The sequence below is a fragment of the Melanostigma gelatinosum genome (genome assembly GCF_949748355.1).
Source record: "Melanostigma gelatinosum genome assembly, chromosome: 10".
NCBI classification, from domain to species: Eukaryota; Metazoa; Chordata; class Actinopteri; order Perciformes; family Zoarcidae; genus Melanostigma; species Melanostigma gelatinosum.
In genome coordinates, this window is record NC_136643.1 from 14,375,675 (window position 1) to 14,391,057 (window position 15,383).

The 15,383-nt window shown below is 40.6% G+C and overlaps 2 protein-coding genes across 2 annotated transcripts; both read right to left on the reverse strand.

The window, feature by feature from the left end:
- Positions 1-232: 232 nt before the first annotated feature.
- LOC306783867 (citrate synthase-lysine N-methyltransferase CSKMT, mitochondrial-like) lies at positions 233-868 on the reverse strand (the record flags this gene model as incomplete). Its single annotated transcript, XM_079277687.1, has 1 exon — positions 233-868. One exon carries the CDS (start codon positions 866-868, stop codon positions 233-235), a length of 636 nt encoding a protein of 211 aa, XP_079133813.1.
- Positions 869-7,345: 6,477 nt separating this feature from the next.
- On the reverse strand, positions 7,346-7,981 carry LOC306783296 (citrate synthase-lysine N-methyltransferase CSKMT, mitochondrial-like; the record flags this gene model as incomplete). Its single annotated transcript, XM_079276883.1, has 1 exon — positions 7,346-7,981. One exon carries the CDS (start codon positions 7,979-7,981, stop codon positions 7,346-7,348), a length of 636 nt encoding a protein of 211 aa, XP_079133009.1.
- Positions 7,982-15,383: the final 7,402 nt, after the last annotated feature.

Sequence of the window (15,383 nt, forward strand, 5' to 3'; positions counted from 1 at the left end):
AGTGGTTTGTCAACTTTTATCATTTCATAAAGAGGTCATTCTTTACCTTCAGGTTATTTTATAAGTAGTAAATCTATTGTCTCTGCTGTCGGAATGTGGAGGTCCAGTTTGGTGGATAACTCACTCTGTCTGTGTACCTTATCAATTACTTTTTACAATCACTTCAGTAGTTTACTCATTTAATATTATCACCATCCAGATGAAGAAAGTTGCTATACAATAGAGCGAGGAGTCACTTGGTAGCAGTAGTCAGTCCCCTTAGCTCCCCAACCTCCTGCACCCCAACATCTGCTGCCATCAACCCCGGCTCCTGTGCCTCCGTCTCCAGCCACAGCAGCCTGGCATCAGGGTCTTCATCAGAGAACTGGAGCAGAGACCCTGAGCTCCGCAACACCGACAAACACTGCTTCAGCACCTGATTGGCCTTCCATTTCCCTTCCTTAGACCTCAACAAGGCATCTGTGGTGCCCTTATCAACTATAAGGTCCACACTGCTACAACCGTAGTGCTCGTGGAGCTGTGTGCAGTCCAGCTCTACGAACTCAAGCCGAGAGGAAAGATTGTGAGCTTGAATGGCTTTGGTTTGGACGTGTTCATGCATTAGTCGCACAGCTATGGGGGAAATGTCTGCACAAGTGACCCGGACCGGGAGAGGAGAGCGTCTGTAAATACAGGGCCCGAAAGCAGAAGTGCCACAGCCCATAGCCAGGACTTGGAGCAAACCGTCTGGGTGGGGCTTGGTCTGCAATAGGGGCATAATGAAGTCCCGGACAGCATCGAAGCCAAAGAACCACTCAAAGTGTTTGAAGGTGTTTGTGCTGCTGCTGCTCTCAGTGTAGAAGCGGTCCCAAGTTGCTTTCTTATCCATGTTTTCAATCAGTTCAGCTAGGCAGAAACACAGATGGGATTATGTCACGAGTTAGTGAGTGAACATTAGCAGTAAAACACATACAACTTGCCTTAATGCCTCCATCCTTCTGTCATATTTGGAGGGACTTTATGCTGAAGTAAATTTAAAATCCATCAATTTAATGTGTCAAATGTCTTTTCTTTTAATATATGATTTAAGACCTTTTCTTGGGTCCTTAGAAGCCACTAAGCTCGGCATGAAGACGATCTACCAAGCTGACAAACTCAAATGACTCACATTGCTCATTAAAATAAAAAAGCAACATACACTCAACAGTCCTGCATTGAATCCTCCCTTTGTGTACTTTATAATGCTCAGTTCATCTTTAAACTGTTAAATAGATGTGTTGATGTATCCAGGCTGTGTTATATTAGACTGCATTAGCTTGGTGTTGCCAACAAGTTTGCAACTGAGTGTGACGTTATTGCACAACAAAGTGCTACTTTATGGTCAGCTTCTGTAGCTAACATATCGGTGACAATTAGGTAAGACATCAGTGCACACACCTGCAACTCACTTTAACTTTTCTTTCTTACTTATTTGGAGGTTCACGCTATTCCCCCCCAGACCACTCGCTGTGTGCAGACACCCTGCCTGAGTCTCGGTGCAGTGACAATACAATCAAAGGTGTTATGATGTGGTGCGTTCATGGACCCAAATGCAGACTCAGGACAGCAGAGTTATTTTTCAAAAAACAATTTTATTTATTTCTCACAGGCAGAGGAAAAGACAGGAAATACATAGTCAAAAAGGAGGCGTCTCTATGCGCTCCGCATGGGTCCAAGCCGGAAAGTGGCAAAATCCTCTGAGCGGCTGACGAAGCCGACAGGTAAACAGTCACGTCAAACACAGAGGCGCGTCCTCGCGCTCCGCTCTGATCCTAGCCGGAAAGTGGCTGGCAGGCAGGCTGGAACGTCTGTGTGATACCCGAGGCTCGACACAGGAACGCCAAGACTACACAGTTGATCTCCGAGGAACTAACTGGAAGGCTTCTTCGTGCAGGTGAAAACCCGAGGCTCGACACTGGACGGCAGCTAAATTGAACACAAAAACAGATTGTTAGAGCTAGAAGAGCTAGAAGAGGAGCTAGAAGAAGAGAGAGGAGAAATAGGAGTGAAGATACAATAGGAGGGAGGAGATGGGTCACAGCGAGTGGAGGAGCCAGTGCTGCGTTGTGAGGCTGGGATTCTACGGAGGATGAGCCGTGGGGAGTCGGGGCGGTTGGGGTCCGGGATGAGGAAAGACTTCCACGTGAAGCGTCGTCCCGCCTGAAGGTTTAAAAAAATAAATACAACCATCAGACCACTGCTCCACATCGTGGAAACAAACCAAGGACTGTTACATCATATAGACTTCTCTGCAGGCAGTTCTGTTAGTCATTCGGTATGTGAGTCTCAATGGGAGATGATGAAAGAAACTTATCAAAGTGTTAAAATAACTGTGTGACATTCAGGTTCTTTGTTCTTACCGTGCTCCTGGTTGGAGGGACTGTGTCCGTGCTGCCAGGGTTGTAGTCTGGTGGGGGACTAGGTGAGGAGCTAGAAGAAGAGAGAGGAGAAATAGGAGTGAAGATACAATAGGAGGGAGGAGATGGGTCACAGCGAGTGGAGGAGCCAGTCCTGCGTTGTGAGGCTGGGATTCTACGGAGGATGAGCCGTGGGAAGTCGTGGCGGTTGGGGTCCGGGATGAGGAAAGACCTCCACGTGAAGCGTCGTCCCGCCTGAAGGTTTAAAAAAAGAAATACAACCATCAGACCACTGCTCCACATCGTGGAAACAAACCAAGGACTGTTACATCATATAGACTTCTCTGCAGGCAGTTCTGTTAGTCATTCGGTATGTGAGTCTCAATGGGAGATGATGAAAGAAACTTATCAAAGTGTTAAAATAACTGTGTGACATTCAGGTTCTTTGTTCTTACCGTGCTCCTGGTTGGAGGGACTGTGTCCGTGCTGCCAGGGTTGTAGTCTGGTGGGGGACTAGGTGAGGAGCTAGAAGAGGAGCTAGAAGAGGAGCTAGAAGAGGAGCTAGAAGAGGAGCTAGAAGAGGAACTAGAAGAAGAGAGAGAAGAAATAGGAGTGGAGAAGACACAAGAGGAGGGAGGAGATGGGTCACAGCGAGTGGAGGAGGAACGTAGGGGGACGTAGGGGAACTGTCGTGCCATCTGAGGTTAAAAACACACACAACCCTCAGACCACTGATCCATATCATAGTCATTTCTCATATCACATTGAAAGGATCAGTAGCACAAAGCAGTGTGACTGGATAGAAAGTAAATGTCATACAATAAATGATACGCTCGCAAAAGTATTAGCAGAAACAAACCCAGTACAGTGCAACATGTTTGCATTTGTTTCAGTGTTGTTACTGCAGGAGGCCTTCCATATGTCTACATTGACTAAAAGTCAGAAACATATCAGCACTTTTTCGATAGAAAATATCTTTTAGTGGTTCTTTCACTCTGCTGTTCATTGTGTTAATATGTATGAAAAATATCACAAGTATGTAAGAAATGTATGAATTGTGAGTTAATATGGATTAAATATATTATCATGCGTGCATCACTTGTGATCCGTATCACCGAGAAGTTATATAAATATAAAGAAACAATATTTCTATTAGCATTTCTCAGTTTAAGCTAACGCTGGACGGTCGGGTCTATAAAGCTAACGTTAGCTAACCAAGAAAGCAGCTTTTGTTCAGATAAACTTGTTTAAACTTGGTCTCAACAGTCAAAAGTCAGTCCTAGTGGATTAATATACACTGATAACTGAAAATATTATCAATATTAGAATAAACATCGGTTCAGATAGATACATAAATAAATACATAAAAAACAGTGGTGGAAAAAGTATATAAATATCGCTTTTTTTCCTGCAAAAGTTGATCAGAATCAGACTTACCTTTATCAGTAACGTTAAGTCACGGATGCAGAAAAATCCTGGTTTGAAGGTGTTTCTTGGGAGGTTTCTTCGAGTGAAAGTAGATTTCGGCTTTTTCGAGTGAAAGTAGATTTCGGCTTTTTCTGACGGACCAACGGTTGGAACAGACTGAATTTAGAAAAAATGCACAATTTGGTAAACATGGTAACGATGGAACGTTCGACTGAGAACAGCTCGTTCTTACCTCAGAGTCTCCATCAGGTCCTCAACAGTCCTCCGCTGCACAAACAGACATTAAATACAACTTTAAGAGGAATATATCCACATGAGCTCAAATAATACAACTAACATGACATTGTGACTCAGTCTCCTGTCGCGTTTGAGAGTCATGTGACCTGCCCAGGGGTTAACCACACATTAAGTCTCCATTCAGGCCTATTTAAAAAACACGGTCTCATATAATGTCCAATAATATAGAGATGCATGTTTGCATGGAGGTTTGAGGGTGTCAGGTTGGACCCTGTCCTTGGTCCTATGTGGTCCTCCAGTGTCCACAGATTGACAGCACGTGGACCTGCTGTTTCACGTTTCCTACATTGTTGTGACAGGAAGCCAGAGTTTCAGAATAAGTGACACAAACATCAATTTGAAATAAAATGAAAACATATTTTCTGAGGTTTGTTTACTGGTCCACATCCTGTCTGTCTTTGGGCCATCGTTGGACAAATGTCTCTCCAGAGACATTACATTTACACACCCCTGCATCACACCTGTATTACTCTCTTTGATCCATTTTCTTTTGTTAAAGTAGAAACTTGATGTAACTTTACTAATTGCTATTGTGCATAGTGGCATGTATGCACATGTTAAATGAGTTGTTTAACAAGTACTTGTGGGAAGAAGCAAAGTTAGTAATGTGCACGAATGAGTTCTTTGGTCCGAAATATTCTGCTAGGATGAACACTGTACACACTTTGGTTAGATTTTAGTCTACATGATTTAAAACACTGACCAAGGACTTGCTGTCGTATAATGTATGTAAATGTAGATAATGGTTGGCTGCTATGTAATAGAATTTGTCACCAAGGAATCAAACCCGAAAAACTAATGCTATTTGTACACTTGAAGCACGATTGAGATTACTTACACTTCTTTACATAATTGTTATTGTGGAAAGCATTTTGTACACATTCTCATCTATATAGTAGTTACAGACATAGATAAAGACAAATATGATGCATATGTTCATTAATACCACTATATTTGCTATCATCATTACTGTCTGTTTTGCTAACATGAGTAAAATATAATACAGAGATGTGTTTTATCACATCAGAGCTACAATGATCTCAATAAGTTAATGGAACAAATTGTTTTCCTGTGACGCCAATACACACATTTGTGCACTTCTAGCACTCAACCAAATTAGTTGTCAAATACTGTGTTATGCATTTGTTGGCATGTGTGTATTTGTGTGAACTTTGTAGTTTGTGGTTAGATTTTCCTTGAAAGATGTTTTGCATTCTTTACTTCACAGCTGTCACAGAAATGACACATGTCTTGCTCTCTGACTCTTTCAAAACAACTAAAAATAATCATTTTTGAATTGTGATTGAGACAAAATGGCAGATAGGGCAATAGAGAGGCACAGATCTCAAATGTTTCCCAAAAACATGTCGAGACACATTACATCTGTGTAGTTGTTGTGTCCTGTGCATCTCTTTTTCTCTCACTACAGCAAAGGCATGCGAAAATCTGCCAAAAGTCAGCAACCAAAAGGAGGAAGGTTTTTGACTCTAGCCGACAGAGAGCTGAGGGTACAGACCTCCCCGCGCTCAAACCCCTCAAACCAAAGGTAAGACTACACCTTAGGGCGTAGGAGTACAATTAGATTTAATAGGAAGAGAAAAACTGCTCAAAGTTGTATATCTCCGTGTGGAATCTCTGTCCGAAAATAACTGCAAGAACAGTTTCATGACATTTGAATATGTACAATTCAGCCGATATAAACGTAGGCGCTTTCAATTGTATTTCAGTCACAAGGTTCATCTTCTACTGGGAAAGTAAGTTGATTTGTCCTTTCTTTCTGTGTACATTAGTTTTTAGTGGCACGATTAATCAGCTGAAGCCCAAATGGCGTTCCCTCAGATCCCTCACTGTTTCTGGCTTTATAGATACTGGTTTCCCCTCTTTGAGCCATTGGCTTAAATAGTCTGAGGCGTGTCAACTCATACTGGTGGTATTAGTTTAAAAACAAACACTGAATCTGTGGTATTTTCCTTTCCTTTCCACAACTATAAATCTTAAGATGTATGCATTATAATTTCATTTTCTTTAAACATAACTGTGTTGACAGTATGACCCCCTATCTTCTCAAGCTGCACTACTTCTTTTGAACCTCTTGTAGACTTATACTCTTACTCTTTGACAAGTCACCATCAGAATACAGAGCTCGGCCAAAAGTCTGTTTGTCTTAGTTTGTTCTTGTAAACTTCTCTGCTGGCTGAGACAAAGCAGCCAGGACAGAGGACAGGAGGAATGACATACTACTGTATGTGATACCTGCGTTCTTCATTATTATCATTTATAAACTTCACTCAGGACAATTTAGATTTGTTTCCAGTTATTAGTGGCTTTGCTGTTGTAAACATAACTGTTGCAGCTCTAGAACCAATATTTAGTTCTACCTAAATTACAAATAACTTCTATTCCTGTTCAGATTATTTAATCATGAAAAAGTATTGATAAGAGTGGCTCCTTGGCCTAAAATCCTAAAGATACCTATCCGTACCTTTAGGCCACCGTAGTTCTATTAGGTACTGAGCTGAGGGTTGTGCAGTTGGTTGCAATTTGCAACCTCACCACTAGATGGATCTAAATCTCACACACTGTTCCTTTCAGGTAATTCTGATAAACCAAGACTTGTTGATCCTTGCGATTTGAATTGTGTCCAGTTAGACGTCTGTTGCTCAGCATATATATATATATATATATTATATATATATATATATATATATATATATATATATATATATATATATATATAATATATATAATATATATAATATATATATATATAAATATATATATATATAATATATATAATATATATATATATATATATATAAATATATATATATATAATATATATAATATATATATATATATTAATATATATATATAAATATATATATATATAAATATATATATATAATATATATATATATATATTTGGTCATTACCTTTCTCTGATGACTTGTGACCCGTGTGTTAGAAAATCAAGTGGCAAAATGCGATCGACATATTGGGCACCCCTGGTTTAAGTGGTTTGTCAACTTTTATCATTTCATAAAGAGGTCATTCTTTACCTTCAGGTTATTTTATAAGTAGTAAATCTATTGTCTCTGCTGTCGGAATGTGGAGGTCCAGTTTGGTGGATAACTCACTCTGTCTGTGTACCTTATCAATTACTTTTTACAATCACTTCAGTAGTTTACTCATTTAATATTATCACCATCCAGATGAAGAAAGTTGCTATACAATAGAGCGAGGAGTCACTTGGTAGCAGTAGTCAGTCCCCTTAGCTCCCCAACCTCCTGCACCCCAACATCTGCTGCCATCAACCCCGGCTCCTGTGCCTCCGTCTCCAGCCACAGCAGCCTGGCATCAGGGTCTTCATCAGAGAACTGGAGCAGAGACCCTGAGCTCCGCAACACCGACAAACACTGCTTCAGCACCTGATTGGCCTTCCATTTCCCTTCCTTAGACCTCAACAAGGCATCTGTGGTGCCCTTATCAACTATAAGGTCCACACTGCTACAACCGTAGTGCTCGTGGAGCTGTGTGCAGTCCAGCTCTACGAACTCAAGCCGAGAGGAAAGATTGTGAGCTTGAATGGCTTTGGTTTGGACGTGTTCATGCATTAGTCGCACAGCTATGGGGGAAATGTCTGCACAAGTGACCCGGACCGGGAGAGGAGAGCGTCTGTAAATACAGGGCCCGAAAGCAGAAGTGCCACAGCCCATAGCCAGGACTTGGAGCAAACCGTCTGGGTGGGGCTTGGTCTGCAATAGGGGCATAATGAAGTCCCGGACAACATCGAAGCCAAAGAACCACTCAAAGTGTTTGAAGGTGTTTGTGCTGCTGCTGCTCTCAGTGTAGAAGCGGTCCCAAGTTGCTTTCTTATCCATGTTTTCAATCAGTTCAGCTAGGCAGAAACACAGATGGGATTATGTCACGAGTTAGTGAGTGAACATTAGCAGTAAAACACATACAACTTGCCTTAATGCCTCCATCCTTCTGTCATATTTGGAGGGACTTTATGCTGAAGTAAATTTAAAATCCATCAATTTAATGTGTCAAATGTCTTTTCTTTTAATATATGATTTAAGACCTTTTCTTGGGTCCTTAGAAGCCACTAAGCTCGGCATGAAGACGATCTACCAAGCTGACAAACTCAAATGACTCACATTGCTCATTAAAATAAAAAAGCAACATACACTCAACAGTCCTGCATTGAATCCTCCCTTTGTGTACTTTATAATGCTCAGTTCATCTTTAAACTGTTAAATAGATGTGTTGATGTATCCAGGCTGTGTTATATTAGACTGCATTAGCTTGGTGTTGCCAACAAGTTTGCAACTGAGTGTGACGTTATTGCACAACAAAGTGCTACTTTATGGTCAGCTTCTGTAGCTAACATATCGGTGACAATTAGGTAAGACATCAGTGCACACACCTGCAACTCACTTTAACTTTTCTTTCTTACTTATTTGGAGGTTCACGCTATTCCCCCCCAGACCACTCGCTGTGTGCAGACACCCTGCCTGAGTCTCGGTGCAGTGACAATACAATCAAAGGTGTTATGATGTGGTGCGTTCATGGACCCAAATGCAGACTCAGGACAGCAGAGTTATTTTTCAAAAAACAATTTTATTTATTTCTCACAGGCAGAGGAAAAGACAGGAAATACATAGTCAAAAAGGAGGCGTCTCTATGCGCTCCGCATGGGTCCAAGCCGGAAAGTGGCAAAATCCTCTGAGCGGCTGACGAAGCCGACAGGTAAACAGTCACGTCAAACACAGAGGCGCGTCCTCGCGCTCCGCTCTGATCCTAGCCGGAAAGTGGCTGGCAGGCAGGCTGGAACGTCTGTGTGATACCCGAGGCTCGACACAGGAACGCCAAGACTACACAGTTGATCTCCGAGGAACTAACTGGAAGGCTTCTTCGTGCAGGTGAAAACCCGAGGCTCGACACTGGACGGCAGCTAAATTGAACACAAAAACAGATTGTTAGAGCTAAAAGAGCTAGGTGAGGAGCTAGAAGAAGAGAGAGGAGAAATAGGAGTGAAGATACAATAGGAGGGAGGAGATGGGTCACAGCGAGTGGAGGAGCCAGTCCTGCGTTGTGAGGCTGGGATTCTACGGAGGATGAGCCGTGGGGAGTCGGGGCGGTTGGGGTCCGGGATGAGGAAAGACCTCCACGTGAAGCGTTGTCCCGCCTGAAGGTTTAAAAAAATAAATACAACCATCAGAACACTGCTCCACATCGTGGAAACAAACCAAGGACTGTTACATCATATAGACTTCTCTGCAGGCCGTTCTGTTAGTCATTCGATATGTGAGTCTCAATGGGAGATGATGAAAGAAACTTATCAAAGTGTTCCATGTATGTTGAGTTCTTAAATTACACAAATATAACATGTAAATACATGATGTATACAACTAATGCAAATTAACCATGAACATCAAATATCAGATGAAATAATCAGCATTAAATACATCTGTATCAATAACCTAGAGGCACCGGTAAATATGACTAAATCTATGGTTTAAATACACTTATACTGTCATCTACTGGTAAAACTGGTAAACACTTTGACTTTGCATCTACTTCACGTTCACTAAATCAACAGCAAAATACGGTGGAAAAATAAATATCAGTGCCTACAACTCTGAACACGAAAATTACTTTGATTAAACTATATCACGAACTGTATTGCATCAAATGCACCGATTAATCGAAAACTTAATTATTTCTGTGTACATAGATAAATGAATATTAAACAGCATATAGTCAACTACTGATGCTAACGCACTCCCATCGGCCCAGATTAATTAATTAATGTATAAAGTTCTTGAAATATTCTTCTTTCCCGGTTACCTGCTGTGCTCTGTGTCTCGTTTTAAATGAAAAAACAAAAAAGGGATTTGCAAAAACGAGAATACCATGGCATTTCCGTATTTCCGTATTTTTTGACTGAACGGTAAAACAGATGACTAAAACGTACACGGACCTTATTTGACTTTGGTTCTTGGTTTTTCCATTTTTGAATTCAGAACGAAAAACGGAAATACGACCGCCCATTTCCGTTTTCCCGTTCTTGGTTTGAAACGAAAAACCAGAATACCATGGTATTTCCGTATTTTGGGTTTTCCGAATTAACGGTAAAACAGATCACTAAAACGTACACGGTCCGGTCTAATCTATATCATGAATTAGGTTAACGTGACTTCAGACGGGGCCGCTCTGTAGGTCTGCCAACGCTGCTGGACATGCTGTTCGCTAATCTGTGGGTTCTGGGACCCATATTTGAGAGATTATGGCAATTCTTGCATATGTCAAAAAATCCACTCATATAAGGGAATAAGGCCTCAATTAAGCCCTTTGGAGCTGTTTTTGGGGACCTTAACTTGCAGCTACGAAGTCCAGATTATAGGTAGGTAATGGTGATGAGGGTTTCCCAAGGAGAAAATGAGTCAAATCTCTACCCTGATTTAAAGTATAAAAAGTTAGAGAAACGACTGGTGAAAACTGGCTTTCGGCCATTTGGGAAAATAAGTGCCATCTGGTTCGAATCATCTCTGTTGGGTGCATTTGAAAAAACTTGGAAATGGCTTGTTGTCCTAATATTCACATATGATGGACAAAAGAGGACCCTCTTTAAGGCTCAATTGGATTCAAGTCATTAGCATGCTGCTAACAGAAGTTAGCTTTCCCAAGGGTCTGCAGAGATCTTGCTTTAGATCCTGCATCATGTTATCACAGGGGAATGATTTATGCAAAATTCAGGCAGTTTCAACCTTTCTCTCAGATTTAATGGGCCGTTTCTCACTTTCCAAAAACAGGCCGAAAGATAAGGCAATATGCCTCAATTTTGACCTTTGGGGCTGTGTTTGGGGACCATAGCTTGCATCTACGGCCGCAAAATTTGGGGGAATTCATATTCACTAGCCCCTCTTTAAGGAGGAAAAGGATTCAAATCTCTACTTTGATTTAAAGTGTAAAAATTGAGAGAAAAGGCCATTTCGGATCATAAGTACCATTGGGTTAGAATCCTTGATGTTAGGTGAAATAAACAATCAATTTCCAACTGATATTCGCATCATTTAATCTGTGGGCAAAGGTGGAATGACTGTGAAAATGTCAGGGTCCTAGCCATTGTTTTCTATGGGTATTGAGGCTGAATTGGGTCAAATATCCTTAGTTCACTATGGGAAAAGTGTTTGGAATTTCCCATTGATTTTCATACCACTTGATCTTTGGCCAAAGGTCGATTGACTGTAAAAATTCCAGGGTCCTAGCCCATTGTTTTCTATGGGTATTTAGGCTGAATTAGGTAAAAAATCCATAGTTCACTATGGGAAAAGTGTTTGGAATTTCCCATTCAAATGCAAGAATCACGGTATGGATTTTTGTTCATATTACGGTGTATTTCTGTTACCAGTACAATGTTTAGTACATTTAACAAACTGAATATTTTACGAACAATAAATGAAAAAAATACGGGGCTGGCTGTATTTCTTAAAAGTAATGAATGCAAATATCACGGTATGGATTTGTGTTCATATTACAGTGTAATTCCGTTACAAGTACAATGTTTAGTACATTTAACTGTGACAAACTGCATATTTTACGAATGATAGATGGAAAAACTACGGGGCTGGCAGTTGAATGTATTGTGAATTTTACCTCAACTGGCAGTGCAATGGTCCGTACATTTAACAATAACACAATGTATTCTTTAAAAGTACTGAATGCAAAAATCACGGTCAGGATTTTTGTTCACATTACGGTGTATTTCCGTTACCAGTACAATGTTTAGTACATTTAACAATGACAAACTGCATATTCTACGAATAATAGATGCAAAAACTACGGGGCTGGCAGTTGAATGTATGATGCATTTTACCTCCATTAGCAGGGCAATGGTCCGTACATTTAACAGCAACAAAATGTATCTTTTAAAAGTAATAAGTGCAAAAATCACGGTATGGATTTTTGTTCATATTACGGTGTATTTCTGTTACCAGAACAATGTTTAGTACATTTAACTGTAACAAACTGCATATTCTACGAATAATAGATGCAAAAACTACGGGGCTGGCAGTTGAATGTATGATGCATTTTACCTCCATTGGCAGGGCAATGGTCCGTACATTTAACAGTAACCAAATGTATTTCTTAAAAGTAATGAATGCAAATATCACGGTATGGATTTGTGTTCATATTACAGTGTAATTCCGTTACAAGTACAATGTTTAGTACATTTAACTGTGACAAACTGCATATTTTACGAATGATAGATGGAAAAACTACGGGGCTGGCAGTTGAATGTATTGTGAATTTTACCTCCATTGGCAGTGCAATGGTCCGTACATTTAACAGTAACACAATGTATGTTTTAAAAGTAATGAATGCAAAAATCACGGTATGGATTTTTGTTCATATTACGGTGTATTTCCGTTACAGTACAATGTTTAGTACATTTAACAGTGAGATACCGACTATTTTACGAATAATAAATGCAAAAAATACGGGGCCGGCTGTTGAATGTATGATGCGTTTTACCTCCATTGGCAGTACAATGGTCCGTACATGTAACAGTAACACAGTGTAATATTTAAAAGTAATGAATGCAAAAATCACGGTATGGATTTTTGTTCATATTACGGTGTATTTCCGTTACAGTACAATGTTTAGTACATTTAACAGTGAGATACCGACTATTTTACGAATAATAAATGCAAAAAATACGGGGCCGGCTGTTGAATGTATGATGCGTTTTACCTCCATTGGCAGTGCAATGGTCCGTACATTTAACAGTAACACAGTGTATTTCTTAAAAGTAATGAATGCAAAAATCACGGTATGGATCTTTTTTCATATTACGGTGCATTTTCGTTATCAGTACAATGTTTAGTACATTTAACAGTGACAAAATGTATTTTATACGAATAATAAATGCAAAACATACGAGGCTGCCTGTTAAATGTATAATGTGTTATTTCTCCGTTGGCAGCACAGTGGTCCGTACATTTAACAGTAACCAAATGTATGTTTTAAAAGAAATGAGTGCAAAATGTACGGTATGGATTATTTTTCATATTACGGTGTATTTCCGTTATCAGTACAATGCGTAGTACATTTAACAGTGACAAAATGTATTCTATACAAGAAATACATGCACAAATTATTGTTTTAGCTGATATTTGTATTTACGGTGTTTCACTGTCCGATAAACTGAATATAACCGATTTACAATTTACGGTCTCTTACTGTTGTGATTTAACAGTTTATCACCGTAAAATTCACTGACTTTTCTTACAGTGCAGGCAGAGGAAAAGACAGGAAATACATAGTCAAAAAGGAGGCGTCTCTATGCGCTCCGCATGGGTCCAAGCCGGAAAGTGGCAAAATCCTCTGAGCGGCTGACGAAGCCGACAGGTAAACAGTCACGTCAAACACAGAGGCGCGTCCTCGCGCTCCGCTCTGATCCTAGCCGGAAAGTGGCTGGTGTTGTGAAAAAAAAAGTGATGTAGCTGTCTTTCACACTTAGAGCAGGTTTAAGAATGAAACAGAAGCTCTCAGAGGCGTATAGTTAAATCAAAGCAATAGATTTATTTATCAACAGAGTCATTCAGCCCAGCTATCAAAAACAAGCTTGGGTGCTAATGGATGAACTTCGCAGAGATTCACCATGAGACACGCTTGAACACATCAGCGTGTATCTTAATATAGGGGGTCCACCCCTTGTTACACATTGGCCAAAGTCAAAGATGCAGGCGTGGCACGTTTGTACGTTATGGCGCCTGGATGGAGGCCGTGGATGTCCATCCACCTTGGCCCCTCCCAGTAGGCGTTGGTTTCCATCAGTGTGAGTGAGGAGTTCCATGCGAGAGGTCCTAAGAAGGAGTGTGTGAAGAAGCCGGGCTCAGCTGGGGCGGTGGCCCTCGCTTGAATCTCACTGTCTATTGTGTCTTCCTTATCTTCTCTAAAGATGGCTGCCTGTTCCTTGTGTCGCAGTTAAATAAGTAACCTTTCACCTGCTTCTCTCTGGCCTTGCTGTGTTGTGAGCACTGTATAAGTGATTAATAGAGCTGTATATAAACTAATGGTTATTAAAACTACAAATATGCTAGTGATTAATTAAACTGTATATAAGTCAATTGCTACTTAAAGCTGTATATAAGCTAGCTGTTAATTAAACTGTATATAAGCTAGTTGCTACTTAAAGCTGCATATAAACTAGCTGTTAATTAAGCTGTATATAAGCTAATTGCTGATTAAAGCTGTATATAAGCTAATTTTCTCAACAAATCCCTCTCTTGACGTCTGAAGGACGTCACTTTCTTTACCTTTCCTGCCCTGTTCACACGCTGGTGTCTGCCTCTGCCTCTCCTGACCCTACCAGGCTGTTCTGCTCTTCCCATACTGGGTAAGCTCCATAAGGAGGGGGTGGTAATGGTTCCTTGGAGAGGGCAGTGGTGATAGGACGGCCAACCAAAGAACGAATACAGGGTATTATACAACATCCACATGAGACCAGTATTGCAATGAACACTCCCGCTGACACTGCTATTGACAAGATCAGGTGCTTCCATTTTCCAAACATGTTTTCCATCCAATCTCCAAATGGATTATTCACACCTGATGCTTCCTGCATTTCTTTTGACAGTGCCCTCAGACTATTCAGTGCTTTTGTGACTGAACCGTCCGGCGCAGTATTGTTGGGGATGTTAGTGCAACACAGGTCTCCAAACATTGAGCAAACGCTCCAAAGCCATTTTGTTTTGCATAGAAATCAAAGAAGTTGGGGCCAGCTGCTCAGCCAGACCCTCTATTGCATCCCTAGTATGATTAGCCAAACGAAGAACATTGCAATGCACATAATTGATACGATCAACATTTTTATTCACAGTTATCCATGGAATAATACTTGCGATACTCTCAAAACCTACTGCAATTTGATATACCAATTTGTATTGATTAGGCACTCCTCTGGTTCACTCTGATTGTATCTATGTATGTTGGACCTTTGTCCAGACTGAACTCAGCTGCTCTTTTTTAGCTAAGATATGTCTGCGTCTGCGTTGGGTCAGGTTTTGTACTTTAAATATGGATGCCAGAGTAGTGCAATTTGGTGGAGTAGCCATTTTAGTCATATTTGTCATGCATGCGTATCCTGTTGGGTCAGATTCAGGATATAGTGGTGCTGGTTCGGTGAACATAGCTGGTCTAGCTGCAGCACAAGCTATACAGCCACCCATTTTGTTTTTTATAGCATTATCAACAATTCAATTTAACCAAACA